Source organism: Tremella mesenterica, assembly GCF_000271645.1.
Source record: "Tremella mesenterica DSM 1558 unplaced genomic scaffold TREMEscaffold_4, whole genome shotgun sequence".
Lineage (NCBI taxonomy): Eukaryota > Fungi > Basidiomycota > Tremellomycetes > Tremellales > Tremellaceae > Tremella > Tremella mesenterica.
In genome coordinates this window covers 1,263,976-1,283,605 of record NW_006711228.1, presented here as the reverse complement: position 1 = coordinate 1,283,605, position 19,630 = coordinate 1,263,976, and the positions used below count along the sequence as shown (strand labels likewise).

Here is a 19,630-nt window from a genome sequence, read left to right as displayed (position 1 = left end):
AGTGATGGTGGATATAGGGAAAGAACCGACAGCGGCTATCGAGATGGAACTGATGGTGGATATAGGGATAGAAGTGAAGGGGGATATAAAGATAGAAGTGAAGGTGGTTATAGGGATAGAAGTGATGGTGATCGTAAGTACAGAAGAGATGAGACAGAGGAAGAAAGAGCTAGGAGAAAAGCAAAAGAGAGATCTCGACAAGACAATGAGAATCGTCGTGAGAGAGAAGATGATCGACCAAGAAATCGAGATAAAGAGAAAGAAAGGGATGATCGAGATCGTCCAAAAGATCGTGAGAGAAATTAGATTGTAGCATGTAGCATATTTCTTTCTTGACATTCTCATATTCTTCACCCTTGTTGCATTTTCTTTTATTAATATATCACTCTTCGTTCAATATATACATCTCTTTTTCCACCTTTTAGATCCTCTTTGATTTCATAAACTGCATGATTGAGTCTGCTTCATTTCCATAGTCATATAGACGTCAAATCGGACGGGTTATCTCTAAAAAGGGATAACTTGAGGGAATGTAACACTTTCCACTTGGTTACCTATGGATTCGACCAGTGCTAGATATCAACTGGTCTCCTTTCACAAGAATTAAAGATTCAAAAGTCGGAAGACGACCCAAGTGATATTTGGAATAAGAAAAGCAGAGTGGAAGTACTAACCTTTATAAGCTTGACTAGTTTGATGGACTAAAATATCAGTGATGATTCCAATCATCTTTCTTTCAACGTTTATGATCCTAAGAACCCATCCCTAACACCCTGATGAGTGATTAGTAAGGACATCGATGAAGAAGTAAGTAGTAGATGGGGATTGAAATTTGGGGGTATTCCCAGAGAGAATGAGATCAGATATCATAACACTTCTAAACTCACCTTTCAAAGCGTCCTCTGAAGCGTACCTTTCCCAGATATAGATAACATTAGGGTTGGTAGAATCTTGTGTAGTTTGATATTCCAAAGTACCTTCTTCGTTGTTCAAAGATTGGTCACGCAGAGCTTGAACGACTTTTCGAGTCAGTTTTCATGATCCTCCATGTCGATTAAGAATTGATGAAGGGCTTTCCCATCGTCTACTTCTGAATGTTCACGATGGGGTTTAAATCTGATGGAGTGATTTAGAAGGAAAAAGAGACGATGTCAAGACCGGTGAATTGGAGATATAGGGAGCAAATGTTTTGAAGATTCTATCCTCATGGAGATACTTGAGACATTTTTCAGGTCGGGAATTTCATCGATAGAATGAGCAGAAAGCCAGGTATGAAAGAGTCCCTTGGGTGATTCATACGACACTTACTTTTCTTGACAATCTCAATATGTCCAGGTTTGACGGTGATGGTTGCTAACTATTCTTTGTCAGACTCGTTACCTTGACTCCAGATTTTAAAGTGTAGGAATAGAAGAGTGAAGCGTATGAATTAGAATAATGAAATGTGTGGATAAAAACGGAAAAAGTATAACCCCAAACGATGAATTGGGTGAATGAATGGGGAAGAGTATAACTCACCCCTACGAAAGTCATCTTTTATAGTCGAATTATCAAGAGGTGTGAAGTGGAAGTGAAGTGAAGTTGGGTTTCCTTAAACTTATGGATGTTGAAGAAGAGAATGAGGACAGTCAATAGAGTGGAATGATGGGGACTAGATTAAGTATGGAGGAATGAAGGAACGTGGATCTGAATAAGAGTCTTTTTATAACTTCAACACTAAGTAGATCGGCCTAAAGCTATTCGGGATCGGCTTACTAATGGAATTGTACTGTAATGAAATCATGAATCAACCGAGTGACGAGTGGGAGTTACAGCATCAATCAATTGCGCTCAATACTCAATTGCCGACGTCATACCGAGCCAACTTATCTGTACATGTACAAAGTACTTCTCGTCTTATGCAAGCTTATGGTCAGACTTGAAGATAGTTGGTGGTGAAAGGTGGAGGTGGAGGTGACTACCGGCGACTGTATGACCCACGTACTCTATCCCTTGCAGATTTAGCATGATGGACGTTTTACCTGGGTCCGAGAACCGGGGACCGGGAAGCACAGGTTACAATATAAAGGCATGAAAGACGGACAAGACAAGTGTGAGATGCATGATGCATCGGTCCATATACAGTATGTACAACAGCGATGAGAGGATCAATTATTGGTAGATGTTTGATGACCGCATTTCAGACACTTATCCATTTAGCACGTTCATCAATGAGATTGACCATGGCGAGCAGCAACGATCATGAAATGACTTTCCAGAGGAAAGGTTGAGTGTGAAACCGAGCAGAGAGATGTAGCTAGTAGCTGGAGGGGGCGAGGAGGAGAAAGAAACGACTCACTTTATAAAAGATAGTACTACCTTCATCGGCGGAACGTAATTGCATCTCTTTATAGCTCAAACCAATATGACCACACTTTACGCATTTCTCTTGAGCCTGTACGTCAATTATGAACATTTCTCTCTGACCCCTTCCCCTCCCTTCGGTCGTTCCCTGCCCCTGAGGTACCCACTCATAGCTGTGAGAACATTGAAACTTACCCCAGATGTTCGAAGAGGGGATCTTCAAGGAGGTTTCAGGGCTAAAATAGGCATTGGAAAAGGATGTGGATGAATACCATGGAAAGGATTCATAACCCTGTAGAACGCTGGAAGAGAAGCGTGTGAAGCGGGAGAAGGAAGGAATACGAGTGAAATAAGGGCTGGATAGAAGAAAAAAAAGGTAGAGATCGCGACACTCACAATAGGATCCCTCCCTTTCGCAGCCTCTTGTCCAGAGATAGTATTCTGTACCAAAGCTCTCTTACTTCTTAACGGAGAAGGAAAAGCGTTCGGTCCTGAAAATGTTTTGGTGGGAAGGTTTTCATATGCTACAATTATTTAGCTTATAACACTTCTGTATCTCCATGTCTATGGTCCTTGATTTATCTCATTTGGTCGAACGAACTTGGTCCGACTTTGAGCTTCGAACAAGATGAAGGACAGTAGATGATCAGAGAGATAGATATACTGGTGAAAGAGATCACAGTGGTTGAGAAGGGTATGGTCTTGCGGTTCGGCATGATCACTTGGACCAATTGGCACCACGGGAGGTAAAAGTGGGAAAAGAAAGTAGATAGTGGAGAGCAGAGGAAGAATTGCGAGATTATAAGGGGTCAAAAGCGTGAAGAAGAAAGAAATTGATGATGGTTATAGGGAATAGCGGGAGTTCGAGACACGACCAAGGTGAAAGGGTCAAAATTTGTGAGGAAAAGAAACATGGTAGAAGAAGAACCACGAAATATAATCCACTCACAAGAAGCAGGTTCAGTACGTCCACATTGAGCACAAGCTATCTCATCTTGATCATCTCTAGGTAAATCTAACAATGTTCCGCAAGCTGGGCAGAAAAGGAGAGAACCGATACGATGGGCTTGTACTCGGGACATTGGTTTATGGCAGACGGCAACTTGGATAGTAGTATGGGGCTCGTTTTGCACCACGTGGATCCGTAGATGAGTTGAGGGCTACTAGGGAGATTTTTATGGGGTGCCAGTGGTTAGTGGACTGCCGAGAATGAGAAAAAGAGAGACCAGGAATGTATAAGCAATGTTGAGGAAGGCGGAAGTGGGAAACAGATCGAAGGAGCAGGGTGGAAGGCACGGAATTTCCCATGTTAAATTTCTCATCCGGCTAATGCCACATCGATCATCGATCATCTGGCTAACTTCAGCACACCAGCTCGGTCCGATCGGTCGCAGGTCAGCTGTCAATCGTTGACTACTGTATGTGTTTACTCCCTGAACAAAGCTCGCGAATCGCTCAGCTATTCTTTCAATCACCAAGCACATGCATCAAGCCGCGACCTTGCCCATAGACTCAGGTCGAACATGGAAAAAAGCTACTCATGTACACGCTAATAGTCGGGTGGAGGCGTAGTGCTGGACAGTGGACATGGGACATCCAGGCCTTCATGAGGTAAGTTGGAGAGGCGAAAAGGTGAGCGGGGAATACTCGTATTAAGGGAAGTCGAACGGGGAGAAAGTATATACACATGAAACAAGAGCCAGTCGTAAACAACAAAATCATCTAAGCCGCAGCGGAAACGACTGGGGCAGTTGGTGGAGCTGTGGATGACGGTTCGACTTTGGGCTGATTGTCAGTTAGTAAACCCAACCGGTTAAGACCGCAAATACTCACTTCCTCTTCCATCTTGATGGGCTCAGAGGGAGCGGGGGCCTCGATTTTGGGAGCTTCGGCCGGAACCGATGTCGTCTCCTCGGTCTGCTCGACTTCCTCCTTGGTCTTCTCCTCCTTTGGAGTGTTGTCCCGTCTGATACCTTTGAGGACATTGGTGATACGAGCGGACAGTCGGCGAGTAGTTTTGATTTTGGGCGGCTGCAGGTAAGTTGACTACGCTACCTAAATCGAAAGCTGCAACTCACGCCTTCCTTCTCGGGCGCAGGAATGGTCTCCTCGGTGGGCTTGGTCTCACCGGAAACCTCGGTGGCAGTGGGAGCGACGGTTTCACTGATAAATCAATCGCGTTGTGGATCCTGATGAATCTACTCACGTCTCCTTGACTGGTTCCTCAGCCTTTGCTTCAACAGGGACAGCGGCGGTGCTGGATTCAGCGATAGGAGCTTCTAGGACAGGTGGCGCGGTGGATTCGGCAGCGGCCTCAGCGGCCACAGGTGCGGCTTCCGCAGGCGCTTCGGCAGCAGGAGTTTCGGCGGAGGTAGCTACGGGGATGGGATCCGACTTCTCGTGCTAGGCGTCAGATGAATACTGATTTGTTGCCGACACATACCTTGGGCGTCTTCTTCTTTTCCTTCTTGGGTGACTTGTGACCGAAGAACCTGGCAAAGAAACCTTTTCCTTCTATTTTAATCTTTTCAGTTTTCTCCTGGATCGTCAACAACGCTCTGCCCCCCAAATGCGGTCCACATACCTTGGTGGTTGTCTTCTCCTCTTTGGTCTCTTCGACCGTCTTGTCAGCCTCGGCGACTTCGGCAGCCGGAGCCTCTTCCGCAGGAGTACCTTCGACCGGGGCTACGGGCTCCTCGGGAGCGTGGGAGGTACCTGCTTCTGCGTGTGTGGCGGTAGGCTGAACAGTGTCCTAGAAGATCAGCTGCTGCCTCGAGGCACTGACGCGTGACGGGATAAACACAGGCAATCTAGAGATGTTGTAGGAATACTGAGGAAGTTGATTGGCTGGTAGACATTACTCACCTTTTCCAAGGGGACTATGGTAGACGTCTTGGCCACATCCTCTGGCGCTGGAGCGGCAGGAGGTTCAGCGGTTTCGACAGGTTTGGGCTCCTCTGGAGCAGGAGTGCTTTCGACGGGGACAGTAGGCTCGGGGGTCTGTGCGATGATAGGAGTTCCGTGAAGAATGTCAAGAAGAGTCATTTTGGTGAACAGGTATTTAATCGACGTGAATTAGAGAGAGAGAAAATGTCAGCAGAGGTACTGGACAAAGAGTAGACGTTGCTAGCTTGAATGGAACTACCAAAGGAAGGTAAGGGAGCGAAAGTTGTATTGAGTAGATGAAGTGAAGGAAGAGAACGGTGACTTGGGATACTATATGAGCGTGAGAAGAAGGATCGAGCGATAGGATATAAACAATCTCGAGATAGTGATCGATGTCAGGTATAGTGAAATGAGGTAAGAGCTGTGAAGGGGTTTATTTTTTCTCTTTCTGAAACGTAGTAAACCCCGTTTTGCCACCCGTAAGAAGAATTATGCCGTTCTCCTCTCCAGGCAAATCTCCTACTGTGTACGTGAATGTATACACTGTACACCGGATGGATCATGTGCAGGAAAAGTGAACTGTCAAAACATCTCACAGAATCACGAGGATATAGGTGGCCACCGCTGACTGTGAAAAGATGGGAGAAGATGGGTAAACGAGTAGAAAGTAAACTCACCTGTTTGATTTCAGACATGTTGAATGATAAAGAATGACTTTATACTAAAGAGGAATGATAACTAATGATATATAGGCTACCTTAAGGTGGCGATAACGGCAAATGGAGAAGGAGATGGTATGGAAAGGTGAAAGTAGACAGAAGAAAGTAAGAGGGGAAGTGAAAGAAGTGTAAAGGGATAGTAGAGAGGAGAAGAAAGGGATGGGGGGGGAAGGAAGTAGGACAACTGCGCTCGGACCCCTTTGAACTCTCATGGACCATTTGCCATTTGGCCTTTGGGCCTTTAGACCCATCCCTCGGACCTCCGCCACTGTCGGATTGGGCACAAAGACATTCTCTCCCCGTGCCGTTTCAGCTTTGACACGGGGGCGTTCGTTCCAAAGCACAACCCATAAACCAAAAACAAAATTCTCACCCTAACCTGTTTCGCTAAAAGGCCCTTGCACTTGGCACCGTGCTCACCATATGCATTTCTGCCAAGGGCTCTTGGAGCAAAGACACAATGACGCGATGGAAGAGCATGAAGTATAACTTTTTGGTCTCTGTTTCTTATCCGACGCGCTTTCGACATTGGGTGGCAAAAAGCAAAAATGTCTTCGCCGCTTTGCCGCCGCCGCCGTCCACCCCTGGCGGCGTAACGTCACAGCCACATTGGCCAAGGAAAAGTAGCCTTGGACGAGATGCCTTCACGACAGAACCCTGAATGATGAACTAGGAACATACTAGTGTATAGTCCCTGAGGGTAGTCAGAGCGTCAGATCGCATCATCTTCGTTAGCGGTGGATGGTAAAATGGTGATGGTTGAGAAGCAAACGATATTGAGAAGGCTTTTGTATTTCTACAGTATCACTCACACTGCTTTCACTCAGAAATATCCAAGATGGGCAAACTTGGGTATGACAGACATAGACATTGAGATAAGTCCTTGGGAACAAGGGGAACATCGATACACCTAAGGGAATGACGACTCCCACATTGCTTATCTCCCCCATTCATTCATTCCTTACCTTTCGGCATGTCCGCACACCAAGTACGTGATCCCAAGTCTTTAGGCTGCTGGAATGTCATAATCTCAAAAACGTACAACATAAATTATCAAAAGACAAGATCTATCAACCCAACAGAAGTCTTAACATTTATCCCTTTCTCCCTTCTATCTCCAGGTCCTGGCATCCCCGGTGGTCGATGAGGTCTCCAACGTCGCCTGTTATCTCTTTCCTCCACATCTCGCCATTCCACCTCTCCGGTCCAAGCATTCGAACCGACCCTATCATCATGATTGACAGACACGATACGTGTCCTTCCCCTTTTCAAGGGATCAGGTATGTCCGCATGGGACACATCGACGTTGACGTCTCCCACGGACGAGTAAAGGGCGTAAGGGCCTTCGTACATTGGGTGGGGGTATACTGATTGTCAACGATGCTCAGCGGTGCAAGACTCGGGACCGTAGAAGATAGCAGTGGGACATCTGAGAGTGATATACGAGACATACCTGTGACGCTGCCGACGGCGGAAAAAATGTCTTGACTCAACGTACATCCCTCTTCCCAACCGGAATACCGAAGGACCACGTCGTTACTGGCTGCTTTGATCGTCACTTCCACAGGTGGAATCTCGTCACCGAGCACAGTTTTGTTGAGGAAAGGGGGATGGGTTAAAGATAGATCGAGTTTGATCTCCCCACTATATCATGAGCCACGTTGATCTTACTGAATGGGACATTCACGTACACTGGTACCTCCACGAATAACGACCCAGCAGTGGTCACGTTCCCAGTCACATTACCAGTCGCCTTCACAATCAAATCTTCGACCATCACGGACTCAAACATCACTTGTCCCATCCCGCTCTTCAACCTCAACTCTCCCAAGTCAGCCTGTTCCAGGTCTAAATGCAAGTCGCCCGCCGCCCCAGCAAGTTCAAACGAGTGAATGTGGGTAGTTGGAGGTCGTGGATGGACGAGATTGGCGATGTCGAATAATCCTTTGCTCACAGGGAATGATCGAGGGGAGGAATTGGGGAGGGCGATATGGACACGAAATGATAGTGGTGGATTTGTGGGGTCATCCTGATTACCACTGGGGATGGAAGTATAGACACCAACGCCGAGTCCTCGTTGAGGATGGGACAGACTCTTGGACCTTTTGGCGATGACATTGGGACGACTACGATCCATCAAGCAAATGCGAGAGGACATCAGCCAGTCCCATCCGGGAGCGTTGTTCACCGAGGATGGTTCGTCCGATGGAGTAGAGGGGAAAACATCGTATATGGCTTCTACGGTGATGTGAACATAACTGTCATCGTCTCCCTGCTGGTCGCTGATGGCAGTAGCTGGAGGGGTGAATGTAGAAGGGTCGTAAGTGGTGAAGAAGACGTCACTGGTCGCTGGGCCGAAGAGATGAGCGAAAAGTTCTGGTTCGAAGGTAGGTAATAGGAATGATACATTTGTTGAACGTCTATATCCATCTTGTTCACCCGGAGACGGTTGAGATTGTTGATCATCTGACGGTGGGAGCGTCGAGTAATCTGCAGGATCGAAAGAAGCGCATTTGATAGGTGTACCATCTAACGATTCGTCTTCCCCAGGAGGATCATACATCCCATTTCCAAATCGACCTCTCCATGGTCTATACCGTCTAAAGTGTCCGATGAAGTAAGATATGAGCAAGTAAGTCAGAGCGGCAGAAACGAGTGCTTTGATGATTTGTCGACGAGTGAGATGTCGGGACTTAGGAGGGGATTCTGCATGCTCGGAATAAGGTGGTGCGGGGCCTAATTCTATATCGTCGTCTGAGTAAAGTAATGGTCGAGTTAATTGAGAAGAAGGAGAGGAAGGTTCCGGGAAAGGGGAGTAAAGTAAAGTGGGGGAAAAGTGAAGATCTTCTTCATCCTCTAATATAGGAGGTTTAGTATCTTCGGGCAAAATCATTATAAATGAGTGTGATATAGGATGAGGAAATGAACTGTTGTGATACATAGATCATAGATCATGTCTAACCATATATGTGATATCTATGAAACGCTGCGGAGTGTAAAGGCCTGCGACCCCGCAGCACCTTTATTTCCTTTCGCAGCACAGTGATCCAGTGATACAGTGATCTGGACTTCGTGGAGCCGGTAATTCCGCCACAAACAGCTTTCCCCTAATAACTCCATTTGTGGTAAGGATATGTCGTTAGCCTTAGTTACTGTAGATACAGGGCTAGGGGCAGGTTCCCACTCGTACAGGACAATTGGTTACTCGTTTCTTTTGTAGCTCCCGCCACACCCGGCGTTATGCATGAAATAACGACCCTGAAGCACAATTTGATCAGGCACACTAAACTTGTTTGTGCTTCTGGTGGTCGCGCCCTTCTCTCTCCTTCCCTGCCCCTTCCTCCCCTTCCCCCCTATGTCGTTCTCCCCCGCATCTTAAACTCAAGTATGCCTACCCCGATCTTTAACTCTTTCGATCTCTTCACCCATTGACCTTTTCTAACCATCTAGACTTGCACAAGTACAGATTGTATCGTCCTTCACGACCTTTTTCATCTCGTGTGGAACAGTCTCGACTTTTTTTTTTCGGACCTGAGCGCGTGGTGTGGATCGCCATACGCCCAAGCTAGCACGGATCTCTTTTCTTCGGACTCTTCGGAAAGAAGCAAATCGTTGTTCTCCAATATCATATTCGATTTCGTACTCCCTTCTCTCCCATCGTATCGTTCCCTCACGCGAGCTATTTGACTCATTTCGCTATACTATATATCATATAAACACGCTTGAAGCCATTCGATCTTTTCGATAAATCCACCGCCAGTCATTCTTTTTTTACTCTAAAAATCCACTCGTAATACACCCACCACTTCGATACATCCTCGTGGCATCATTGGCTTGTACACACACAGTCCGACAGCTCGTATTGTCGTTTCAATCTTTATCCTTGAAATCAAATTCAAAGAGAAACTCCATTGCTGGAATACAATAAAGGTACCTCAGAGGTCTAGCCCTTGACTCACCAGTCCCAGTGAGTATTTCGTATCAATCCCTCAAAGTCCTTTACGCACTATATTGCTCCTCGCTCTTCCAAGTAGAGAGGAGACAGAGAATACGGGTCACTCCTTTCTTCCCTCAAACAATCTATGTCCTTTGCCGACTGCTCTGAGCCCCCGAAGGGGTCATCGGTGGTTCAATTCGCGTCTCTCTTTCATCTTCTCTGTCAAGCTGTCGGAAGAATTTGTCAAGTCAATCATTGACATCCATAGAAATGTCTCCTCAACCCCTCATTACCTCCATGCCACGCGAGGCATACCCAGATCCCAATCCTGATCCATCACCTACAATGGCGGATATGCTGGAAGATCGCGACGTTGTCACCGTATCCGTCGTCGCGTCTTCCGATCCTACAACTACTGCCGTGACGACAAAATCATCTTTCCCCGTAGCTATCGCCATACCAGCTTTGGTAGGCGGTATGGTACTAGCTGTCGCACTTTTTGGATTATGGTATTGGATTTCCAAACGTAGAAAAAGGGAACATCGGGTATGTGTATCTTCTTCATATTCAATTTACTTGGACTAATCTTCTCAGATGCGTTGGGAAGCAGCACAGAGACACAAAGCCCGTCAACGGGCTAACACGGCACCCACCCGTCCCTCCGCATCATCATCCCGCAAGCCATCCGGTCCCATTGCCAAAGCTCAATTCACAGAGAAAGAACACGCACCTCCAGTCCCAGTCTTAGCCAAAACATATGATCCTCAACCGAAAATGGAATATGGTTACGGTTACGCGCCTGAATTACCTCCTCAACAATCATACAATCCTTATCCAGTACAACCGACTATCGAACATGATCCATATGCTACATCCGCGGAATCATCTCCAACATCATCAGGTGGTCTTCAAGAACAACAAACTGATTTCTCTCCTAAACCTTCTAGACCATCTCGTTCCACGGCACGTATCGCAGCTGCTGAATCCGCCGCAGCTAGAGCCGTTGCCGATCCTCTCGCTCGACATAAACCTAATAAACCATCACCTCTGGCATTGAAAGCAGAACAAAAAGCTCCGAAATGGGGCGAAGGACCTTTCCGATCTCCTCCACCCGAATCGGACAATCAGGAACATCTCACTCCTGATAACCACCAAGATAATAATGTTCAACATGCGAATAGACAGGCCGCTTCGGGTGAATGGGGGGTGGCTTTGGGTTCACCTACTGGGGATGGATTCGGCACGGAGCAACATATGACAGCACCTGTGGAGAGTCATTATACAAACGATCCTTATCTATCCCATACGAATAATCGAGTCCCATCTGGACAATATTCGACGGATCCTTATGCGGTTTATCATGGTGAACCACCCGTGCCTGTACCTTCGAAGACTGGAGGGTGGGTATAGTTCATTGTCAGGTTTTCACGACATTGATCTCGGATCATATATGATGGACGGAAACATCTTGTACAACGTGTCAGCTACAGTGGGGAGAGGAATAATAGTTTATAGTCCTGATGTTTTTTTTTCTTCCAGTGTCACGAGATCTTAGCGGAAATGAAAGAAGTGTAGGGGTGAGGTAAGACAACGAGGACACTTTGTGATAGATTAGTTGGATATGCATTGGGAAAGTGGTCAGGGTCTATCAACGACCTCTGGCCACCTGACCAATTCAGTACACACCCTTACATCGCTGCAGGAGAGCACGCAGCTTCAATCATTGTCATATAGATGTTCAGTACGAATTCTACCCAGGCGGGGCCGCGCAGTGGTGGGTGTGGGTGGCGTTAATCATGCGTCATCGAATCGATCCAGGTGTCGGCTCTCTTTCTTAACTTCCCTGTTCTGCATCTGATCTCTACTCTCTATCCATTCATCTCGTCAACGGCAAGTCATGTCCACCATCGTGGACGCCCGGCCGAGAGGGACCTACATACCCGCGGACTGTCCACAGTGAGTCGGACCTCGTTTCTTACTCATGTGTTGGAGCATGGAAGTTGAATAAGCGGAGACTGATGATATGTAGATGTAAGACCCAGATGGAGTATATGGTTCCACCTACTTTTATTGGGAGTTTGAGAGTCAGATGTTCTTCGTGAGTGTCCTCAATCTCTTTCTCTATGCCTCTCTGCCTCGCACTCCTGGTCTAGCATCGCCTCTACCATATACTTATGACCATTCGTATCACCTGGTCTACTCCCACTTGTGACTATTCCTTGTGTCCTCCTCCTCATCCGCTTGTCAATGACTGTTACTCGTCTGCGATGGAGCATATCTCTCAGACATAGTAGTACTGAATATGAACGGGAGGAACAACACGTTGATGTCAGCTGTAAAACACTCTTCTCACACCCCCAACCTAAACCTTCCGCTCGCCCTACAACATCCGCGTCCTCAGGACCCTCCACCAGTAGACGTATGGGAACAGACAAATGTCCGATAGATATGGCTTACTATGACGTTTTAGGACTAGACAGTCAATGTACTACTGAAGAAGTCAAGAAGGCGTATAGAAGATTGGCTATAAAGTTACATCCTGATAAAGTGAGCATGTCGTTGAGAAACAAAAGAGTGACTGATCAAGTAGAATAGAGATGATCCCGACGCTGAGGAGAAGGTGAGCTTCCTGTCTTACCGCTCAGTGTCATTTTGCTGTCATTGTCGAAGTCGAGACTCCCCGTCCTCACCCTGTATTCTTAAGGTCTTACTCATCTGCTTCGCATAGCAAGATGTGATGGTCAAGTGATTGACCACTGACTCGCAGTTCAAACAGATCGCAATCGCCTACCAAGTCCTCTCGGACCCTGAACTTCGGCATAAGTATAACGAGTTCGGACAGAAGAATGGAGGGGGTAGTGCCGAGCCTGCTGGAGGATTTTCTGATCCTGAAGAGGTGTTTGGTAAGATGTTCGGGGGAGATCAATTTGAGGATCTCATTGGAGTCATCAGTATCGGTCAGTCCCTCCTTGTCGCTCTCTTTTCTGTCTCTCAACCTCGCCCTCTTCCCACCTAGATACTTGCACATCAAAGCCGTGCTCACTTGACTCTCCGAACGATCAGCCTAGCGACCGGCTCCATATCTGAACGAGGCAGCTCACTGACCCTCAGGGAAAGATATGAAAGATGCCTTCCAACAACAAGCAGATGAGACACAGCCCAGCGACTATGTTATGGGTCCCACTGGTCGACCCGTCATGACCCACGAAGCTATGCAGCGGAAAATCACTAGGGAGCGCGCCAAAGCTGAAGAGGTGGGTCGTTCCGCTGACCCCTTGCGGGTTCAGTAGGACTCTACTGTTTAGGACAGAAGCGCTGATACAGCCAGAAAGCGAAAATCCGTGCAACCAGAGTGGAGAAACTTTCCGTGAACCTCATCAACAAATTGTCCATATTTACCGAAGCTGCAAAGGGATCGCATGACCAACTAATGGCCACTTCATTCAAAGAGAAATGTCGGATAGAAGCGGAGTGAGAGCTTGCCGTGGGGTTTCCAGCACAAGCTGACACGTAGACAACTGAAAGAGGAAAATTATGGGGTGGAGTTGCTGCACGCTATCGGTAGAGCGTATCAGGTGAAAGCTTCACAGCATCAAGTGCGTTCCTCTTTCTACACAGGTTTAAATGTGCTGATGACAGGCATCTAGTCAATTCGCGCCATTAGGATGGTTTCATGGTGCAAAAAATACATTCAACGTTGCTGCTGATACGTGAGTCTGTCTGTTCACTCCCGTCGAGACTCTTCTCTTTTTCAAACAAAATGCAGCAGATCAGATGAGCGAGGGCTGAAATCTCAGAGTGTCCACTCTGCGATCCGCCATCGAACTCAAATCGGTATTTGACAGATTACAACAGGCCGAACAATCCGGTATGCCACCCGAGCAGCTGCGCAAGCTGGAAGAGCAAGCGGCAGAGCAGGGAATGAGGACCATGTGGAAGGGCGTGAAGTTGGAAGTGGAATCGATAGTGAGGGAGACGGCGGAAAAGGTGTTATCTGATCCAAGAGTGAGCAAGGAGAAACGAGAGATGAGAGCGGTAGCTTTGGAGCTCATGGCTGAAGTGAGTTGAGACGAGATTTTCATCACAATGTTACCCCTCTCTTTCTCCAGCCCTCGCTCAGAACTGAGAACTTTGCCTTGGCAGCAGACTCCTCTGCACCCTTCATCTGATCCGATATGACACATAAGCTTGCTGTAGACTTGTCAAGCTCACAGCGTGTGCGTTCCCCTGACTTACAGGCTTTCTTGAGCGTGCGAGAAGGTAAAGAAGAAGATTTTGTCAAAGTAGACACTCCCGCTTCAAAACAACGCGAATCCGCAGCGGCCAACGCGAATCGCCCACCTGCTCCAACCGTCCCACCTAGACCAGTCAACGAGACACCCGTACCTCCCACACCTGTACCTGCACCGGCGGTCCCTCCTCGTCCATCTGGTGAGACTTCCGCCGCTCAGTCTACGGAACAAAGTGCGGAAAAGCAAGACACTCTGAATGCGGCTTACAAAGCTTGTGCGTCTCTTCCGCCTTCCTCTCTTTCGACCATGTGATATGCGCATGGAAAGCTGATGAAACAGACGAGAGCAAGCGTAAACCCCCACCTTTAGAAGGTAATCCGCCATAAACCTTGTTTGTGATTACGCGTATCTTTTGAGTTCGTTCAGTTAGACGTGATGTGTGCAATGCATAACCCAACATGATTTTATACGTACTAACAAAGTCACTCTGCGTTGTTTGCTGAAGATTGATAATGTCACGAGGAAAGGACGGTTATCTCAGTCTCTGTCAAAAGATCTAAACTAATATGAAACCCTTCCCAAGTATCATCATCCGGATCGTTATCCGCCCACTCTTTCACCGCCTGAGCTAATCTTATCGCTTCCCTCTCGTCTTCCCCTTCATCCTCCATCTGTTCCGTCTTGACTGCTCGGGAAGGTGAGCGGGAAGTTGGTATATTTTCAGGTCTACGGGGATAATCGTCAGATGGAGAGAGGACATCAATGACTACGTCTTCTTCTGCATCTTTACGTCGTAATAAGTCGGATTCGTCTTCCTAACAAATCAGCTCAAGTCCTTTTGTCTCGGTCGATACATTTTGAGCTATTCGATATCATTCCCTAATTCCATCTCATCGACTCAAGACTGTGAGTTGTGCATCATGGAAATGTCCTTACTCAGAGTCCCGTCTTATGAGAAGACACAATGATGTGAAAGGTGTGACAAGACGAAACTATGTGACTCAGAGGCGCCATAAAAAGTGCTAGTAGACAAAGCCGATGTTATAGGAGGAACGAAAGCTAAGAATTCGGGAAGAAAAGAGAAGGAAGGATTGACTTACAATATCAAACTCATCTTCACGTTCGTCATATTCTACATTCTCTTCAAGCTCTTCGAAACCAGGTGCGAAAGCCGCCCAATTATCTGGTGACGAGGTTTGCCATAAATGGATTTCACCGAGGGTTGAAACTGAAGCTATGACGGGTCGAGTGGGATGCCACTGTCATTTAGTTCACTTTTCTGTGCAATCTTCTTTTCACTAGGTAAGTCTCACCGTATACCTGACATATGACCACTGATCATATCGAAGGGATCGCATCACGTACACTGGACGGGAGGGAATACCAGTAGATGAACGAACAAGTAACTTTCGAAATGATGTTTTAGGTGAAGAGAAGAGAAAGAGAGAGAGAGGAAAAAAACTAACATCACAATCTACCAAAGGCTCACGAGGACCTTCGAGAACTTTGACCAAACTTCCACTATCTCTATCCCATATGAAAACATTATGAGCCATTTTATGTCCTGCACCACCCATCACATATTCGGCGTCTCCAGAAAAAGCGATAGCATGCCAGGGTGTACGATTGATCAAATCTTGAAATCTATGAACGGGGGCGAGGGCACCGGTCCGAGCATCGACAGAAAGTGTGCGGAGGGCTCGGTCAGTGGAAGAGAGTATGATGTTGCTATTTATCAATTCAAATGCCCCAGTCGAAACATTGTGCCCACGGCTGTGCCTCTATGGGTTTAGGTCTTTGCTCAGGATGCATTCGTGAGATAAAAGGGGGCTAAGAGAGGGGAAGGAGGATGAGCGGGGGAAGACGACATACCGGCCCATTGCGTCGAATGTTAATTGCCTGATTCCTGAATTTGCAACCCGAATCCTATTCATGACGTACCGCGACAGTGGATCGATGACCAATAATAAACCACCTGTGGTCCCTGCGTAGATACGTGATCCGCAAGGTGACCAAGCAGCACATGTCAGAGCGGATCTTTTACATCAGCTTATCGTTTTATTGAAGGATGTAAGCGTGGATTTGGCCAGCGCTAGAATATGTGCCTTGGAGGGATGAGGAAGATTCGAGACTTTGTGTATGAGACATCATCTAAGTGGACGGGAAAGAGGTAAACGATAACTTACTTCTTCCCCTTTACCTCCGCACCATCGACCTCCATCTCACCTTCTCCTCCACCTTCCATCACATCGGACAATTTCCACCTACCCCCTCCTGACCTCAGATCGACTAATACCACCTCATTGCACGTCAAGGAAGCTAAGACGATTTTGCTATTCCGAGGATGGAACACGGCTTGAGCGACAGGGGCGTCGAATCGGATTGTTCTCACACGCTGAGAGGAGTTGGAAGAGGTGATTGGGGCTGTTTTCCCGGAGGTATACGGGGTGTAAGGTTGAAGAAGGGGATTGGGGAGGAAAGAGAGGTCCCATATGATGGCTGTTGAGTCGAGAGAGGATGTGAGGAGATATCGATTATTCCGTGACCAACTGTGAGTCAGTAGGTGTTCAACAGACAAGGAACAGACATGGGACTCACGCAACACCACCAACAGGTTTCACATGTCCCTCCAACGTCTTGATAACACCTTTCGTTTCCATATCCCATACCTCGACCGTGCCGTCCCCACATCCACAAGCGAGGTAATGTCCAGCATACGGACCATAGCGGTTGAACCGAACACTGGTGGCTTGGGTGGGAAGGGCAGTATCGGTATTTTCTGGATACTTCTGAGCAAAGGGGTCTGTTTGATCAGACTCGTTCTTTCGTCATTGATTGTTTGCATGGACTCACTCAACAGTTGTTGCATACTGTGGATATATACTTTGCCAGCATCACCAGAATTGGTTGTCTATTCGATTCCAAATGCATAAAGCCAGAAACGCGCGGATGACTTTCCATCCTCAGATAGGCGTCCATTCGGCAGTCCATAGCGAGCCTATTTTGCATTAATCACCCACAAACTCGTTATGCAACAGGCAACATGCAACATCACTTCTCCAGGCGCGAAGTCGGCCTGTGACCAGCTCATGCATCGACGCTAAACCTGTACGACTGAGGAAAGGATAATGAGGGCGAAGGAGTCACTTGAAGGTTCATCAGCACATATTGATATCGGAGCCACGTACAGAAGGTAGAGCAAAGGCTAACGAATCGATTTCTGTTCAAGGATCGCTTCTTACCTTACGAGTAATGCTGGTCCGCGAGTCATCGTGAGCATCCAGCATCTAGCATCTTTCACAAGATCCAGTCCGGTTCCGTCATTAGGCTCTGGATACAGGTGGAAGGATGGTCATTCGGCGCAATCAGTCGAAGAGTAAGTTACCCTTAGGGATGCTGTTCACGTTTGAACCTCGGTCCATTTCAGTTGTACCACGCACCATGCACCACTGACTCTTCAGCTGTCGGTGACAGCTCGGTGGTACGGTGAGAGCTTTGATCACCGTACGATGGGCAGAGCGGGCATCGGCAGCGAGAAGGCTGATAGAAGATCAATTAATGATACAAGTCGAAGTAGTCGTCCTCCGGCTCCGGGTCATCGGTGGTCCATAGCCCGGACTGGGGTCCCCACGTGGGTGATGTAACTTTCTCCCACCCATCTCTCCACTCTTCCTTTCACTTCTCGAACAAGTTTCTACATAGAGGAATCCCAATTCAATCAAGTCGGGCGCTAGAAGCATAGTTCAGATTATAAGAAGGAGGGCACTCTTCATTCCCTTCATCTCGTCCGATATATTACACACTCTATCACCTTTGTTCTCTCCTCTTTCGATATCTATATATTGGGACGACTCTTTGTCCATCTCACCCAACTCTCAGAATCTGACTACTTCGCAAGATGGCAGAACTTGATCTTGACTCTATCCTCGAATTCACCATTCAGCTTGCTAGAGAAGTACGATCAAGTCATACTCTCGTGTTGAGACATGCTGACATGCAGGCTGGGGCGATGATCAAGAATGGACAAGAGCGACGTTTCGCTTCCGGTGCTTCCGAAGATCAAAAGCTTAACTCGGTAGATGTGAGGACCCAATCGGAGTAGATTCATGACATACCTTACTGATGAGTAGCTCGTGACCGAAGTCGACAAAGATGTTGAGAAGTTCATTACCGAAAAGATCATGGCAGCATACCCAGGCCACAAATTGTGAGCTTTCTTATTTGATCCTCGAATCAAGCTCACGACCAGTATCGGCGAAGAGACTTATCATGGCCAAGAGCTGACGGATGACCCTACTTGGATTGGTAAATAAATCATTTGACTCGAAACAAAGCTAACCTAGTAGTGGAGTGAGCTGACCCGGTCCTGCATTAGCTTTCAGCTGACCTGCGTAGCCCTATCGATGGTACCACAAACTTTGTGAGCCGCTTTTTGGGTATGGCGGGCATCAACTGACAGACAGGTTCATGGCTTTCCGATGGTGTGCACTTCCATCGGTCTGGCTGTCAAAGGCATGCCGGTGGTTGGAGTTGTATACAATCCTTTCCTAGAGCAGCTGGTTCGTACTTCCAAATGTACTTGAACCTCGCTGACGTGTAGTTCTCGGCCGCCAAAGGCCGCGGGGCATGTTTGAATCAAGGTACCACTTTACCATGCACTGGAGATCGTCCTCTTGCTTCGCTTGGAGAAGCTCTGTACGTCAGATTCATTGACCAGACGACAGCTGATGTCGAAGGATCATAGCCGACTTCGGGTCTCGCCGTTCAAACCCTCAGTACAAGTCGAAGATGGATACAATGTACATTGTGGGTGCAACTCCGGAGATTGGGGGAAAGATGGCACATTCCGTCAGGATCTTGGGTAGTGCCGCTCTTAGCATCTGCTATGTAGCAGCAGGGATGTCGGACACGTGAGACTTCTACGATTTACTGTAGGGTCATGAGCTCACGAATCAGGTATTGGGAGATTGGCGTAAGTGTTTCAGAAATCCTTACAGCTTAGGATGCTGACATGTCAGTGCTGGCCTTGGGATGTCTGCGTGAGTCCATTTACTCATTATCTCATGAGGTGGGAATGCTGATTTCTGTCAGGCGGGAATTTGCATCCTGCACGAAGCTGGCGGCGCTGCTTTCGGAACCAAATCTCGCCCTCTTGACGGAACAGTTGACAAGGAAATGCTTAGTACGTGTATTGTCGTCATCATATCGATCTATGTTGACCTATTAGTGGGCAGAAAGTATTTTGTCATCCGCCACATTTCCCCGACTGAGGTAAATGATTACACTCGCCGTCCAGACGACTCAAGCTGACATGAAGACGGAAACCAACTTTGAGGCTCAGCAGCGACTTGCTAAGGAGTATTTGGACTGTACGGATGACTTCGATCCGTGATCAGTTGCTTCTGCCAGAACACGTGCAAGCACACTTTGAATATACTGTATAGAAGAGTCAAACGCATTATGCATTCGTGTCTGCTAAAATCTATGCGTGCATGTCGGCGGTTAAGCAAATG

At 47.3% G+C, this 19,630-nt stretch overlaps 7 protein-coding genes across 7 annotated transcripts; 3 read left to right on the top strand and 4 right to left on the bottom strand.

Annotated features, from left to right (window-relative positions):
• Positions 1–2,147: 2,147 nt before the first annotated feature.
• TREMEDRAFT_29871 (uncharacterized protein) lies at positions 2,148–3,425 on the bottom strand (the record flags this gene model as incomplete). The annotated part of the gene is made up of 4 exons (XM_007003804.1): positions 2,148–2,186; positions 2,339–2,434; positions 2,740–2,867; positions 3,272–3,425. 4 exons carry the CDS (start codon positions 3,423–3,425, stop codon positions 2,148–2,150), a joined length of 417 nt encoding a protein of 138 aa, XP_007003866.1.
• Positions 3,426–4,065: 640 nt separating this feature from the next.
• Positions 4,066–6,066, bottom strand: TREMEDRAFT_73733 (uncharacterized protein; the record flags this gene model as incomplete). The annotated part of the gene is made up of 8 exons (XM_007004309.1): positions 5,907–6,066; positions 5,209–5,343; positions 4,928–5,095; positions 4,787–4,882; positions 4,550–4,746; positions 4,422–4,506; positions 4,177–4,374; positions 4,066–4,128 (listed from the first exon to the last, which is right to left on the bottom strand). Exons 1-8 carry the CDS (start codon positions 5,922–5,924, stop codon positions 4,066–4,068), a joined length of 960 nt encoding a protein of 319 aa, XP_007004371.1. The 5' UTR covers positions 5,925–6,066.
• A 480-nt stretch (positions 6,067–6,546) lies between these two features.
• On the bottom strand, positions 6,547–8,841 carry TREMEDRAFT_61865 (uncharacterized protein; the record flags this gene model as incomplete). Its single annotated transcript, XM_007004139.1, has 6 exons — positions 6,547–6,642; positions 6,761–6,873; positions 6,914–6,962; positions 7,011–7,315; positions 7,402–7,592; positions 7,640–8,841. 6 exons carry the CDS (start codon positions 8,839–8,841, stop codon positions 6,547–6,549), a joined length of 1,956 nt encoding a protein of 651 aa, XP_007004201.1.
• A 1,341-nt stretch (positions 8,842–10,182) lies between these two features.
• On the top strand, positions 10,183–11,295 carry TREMEDRAFT_61864 (uncharacterized protein; the record flags this gene model as incomplete). The annotated part of the gene is made up of 2 exons (XM_007004138.1): positions 10,183–10,431; positions 10,480–11,295. 2 exons carry the CDS (start codon positions 10,183–10,185, stop codon positions 11,293–11,295), a joined length of 1,065 nt encoding a protein of 354 aa, XP_007004200.1.
• Positions 11,296–11,782: 487 nt separating this feature from the next.
• TREMEDRAFT_68484 (uncharacterized protein) lies at positions 11,783–14,503 on the top strand (the record flags this gene model as incomplete). The annotated part of the gene is made up of 12 exons (XM_007004242.1): positions 11,783–11,841; positions 11,915–11,983; positions 12,219–12,432; positions 12,476–12,505; positions 12,653–12,842; positions 12,997–13,139; positions 13,214–13,356; positions 13,400–13,481; positions 13,525–13,595; positions 13,683–13,944; positions 14,124–14,391; positions 14,457–14,503. 12 exons carry the CDS (start codon positions 11,783–11,785, stop codon positions 14,501–14,503), a joined length of 1,578 nt encoding a protein of 525 aa, XP_007004304.1.
• A 129-nt stretch (positions 14,504–14,632) lies between these two features.
• On the bottom strand, positions 14,633–17,030 carry TREMEDRAFT_43733 (uncharacterized protein; the record flags this gene model as incomplete). The annotated part of the gene is made up of 7 exons (XM_007003938.1): positions 16,971–17,030; positions 16,716–16,920; positions 16,304–16,666; positions 15,990–16,154; positions 15,584–15,845; positions 15,218–15,376; positions 14,633–14,932 (listed from the first exon to the last, which is right to left on the bottom strand). Exons 1-7 carry the CDS (start codon positions 16,984–16,986, stop codon positions 14,633–14,635), a joined length of 1,470 nt encoding a protein of 489 aa, XP_007004000.1. The 5' UTR covers positions 16,987–17,030.
• An 816-nt stretch (positions 17,031–17,846) lies between these two features.
• Positions 17,847–19,594, top strand: TREMEDRAFT_56815 (uncharacterized protein). The gene is made up of 14 exons (XM_007003968.1): positions 17,847–18,072; positions 18,118–18,198; positions 18,248–18,324; positions 18,367–18,422; positions 18,464–18,467; positions 18,513–18,537; positions 18,581–18,676; positions 18,718–18,812; positions 18,854–19,027; positions 19,074–19,089; positions 19,136–19,156; positions 19,209–19,299; positions 19,345–19,388; positions 19,435–19,594. The coding sequence occupies exons 1-14, from the start codon at positions 18,016–18,018 to the stop codon at positions 19,507–19,509; spliced, it is 912 nt and encodes a 303-aa protein (XP_007004030.1). The 5' UTR covers positions 17,847–18,015; the 3' UTR covers positions 19,510–19,594.
• The last annotated feature ends 36 nt before the right edge of the window (positions 19,595–19,630 follow it).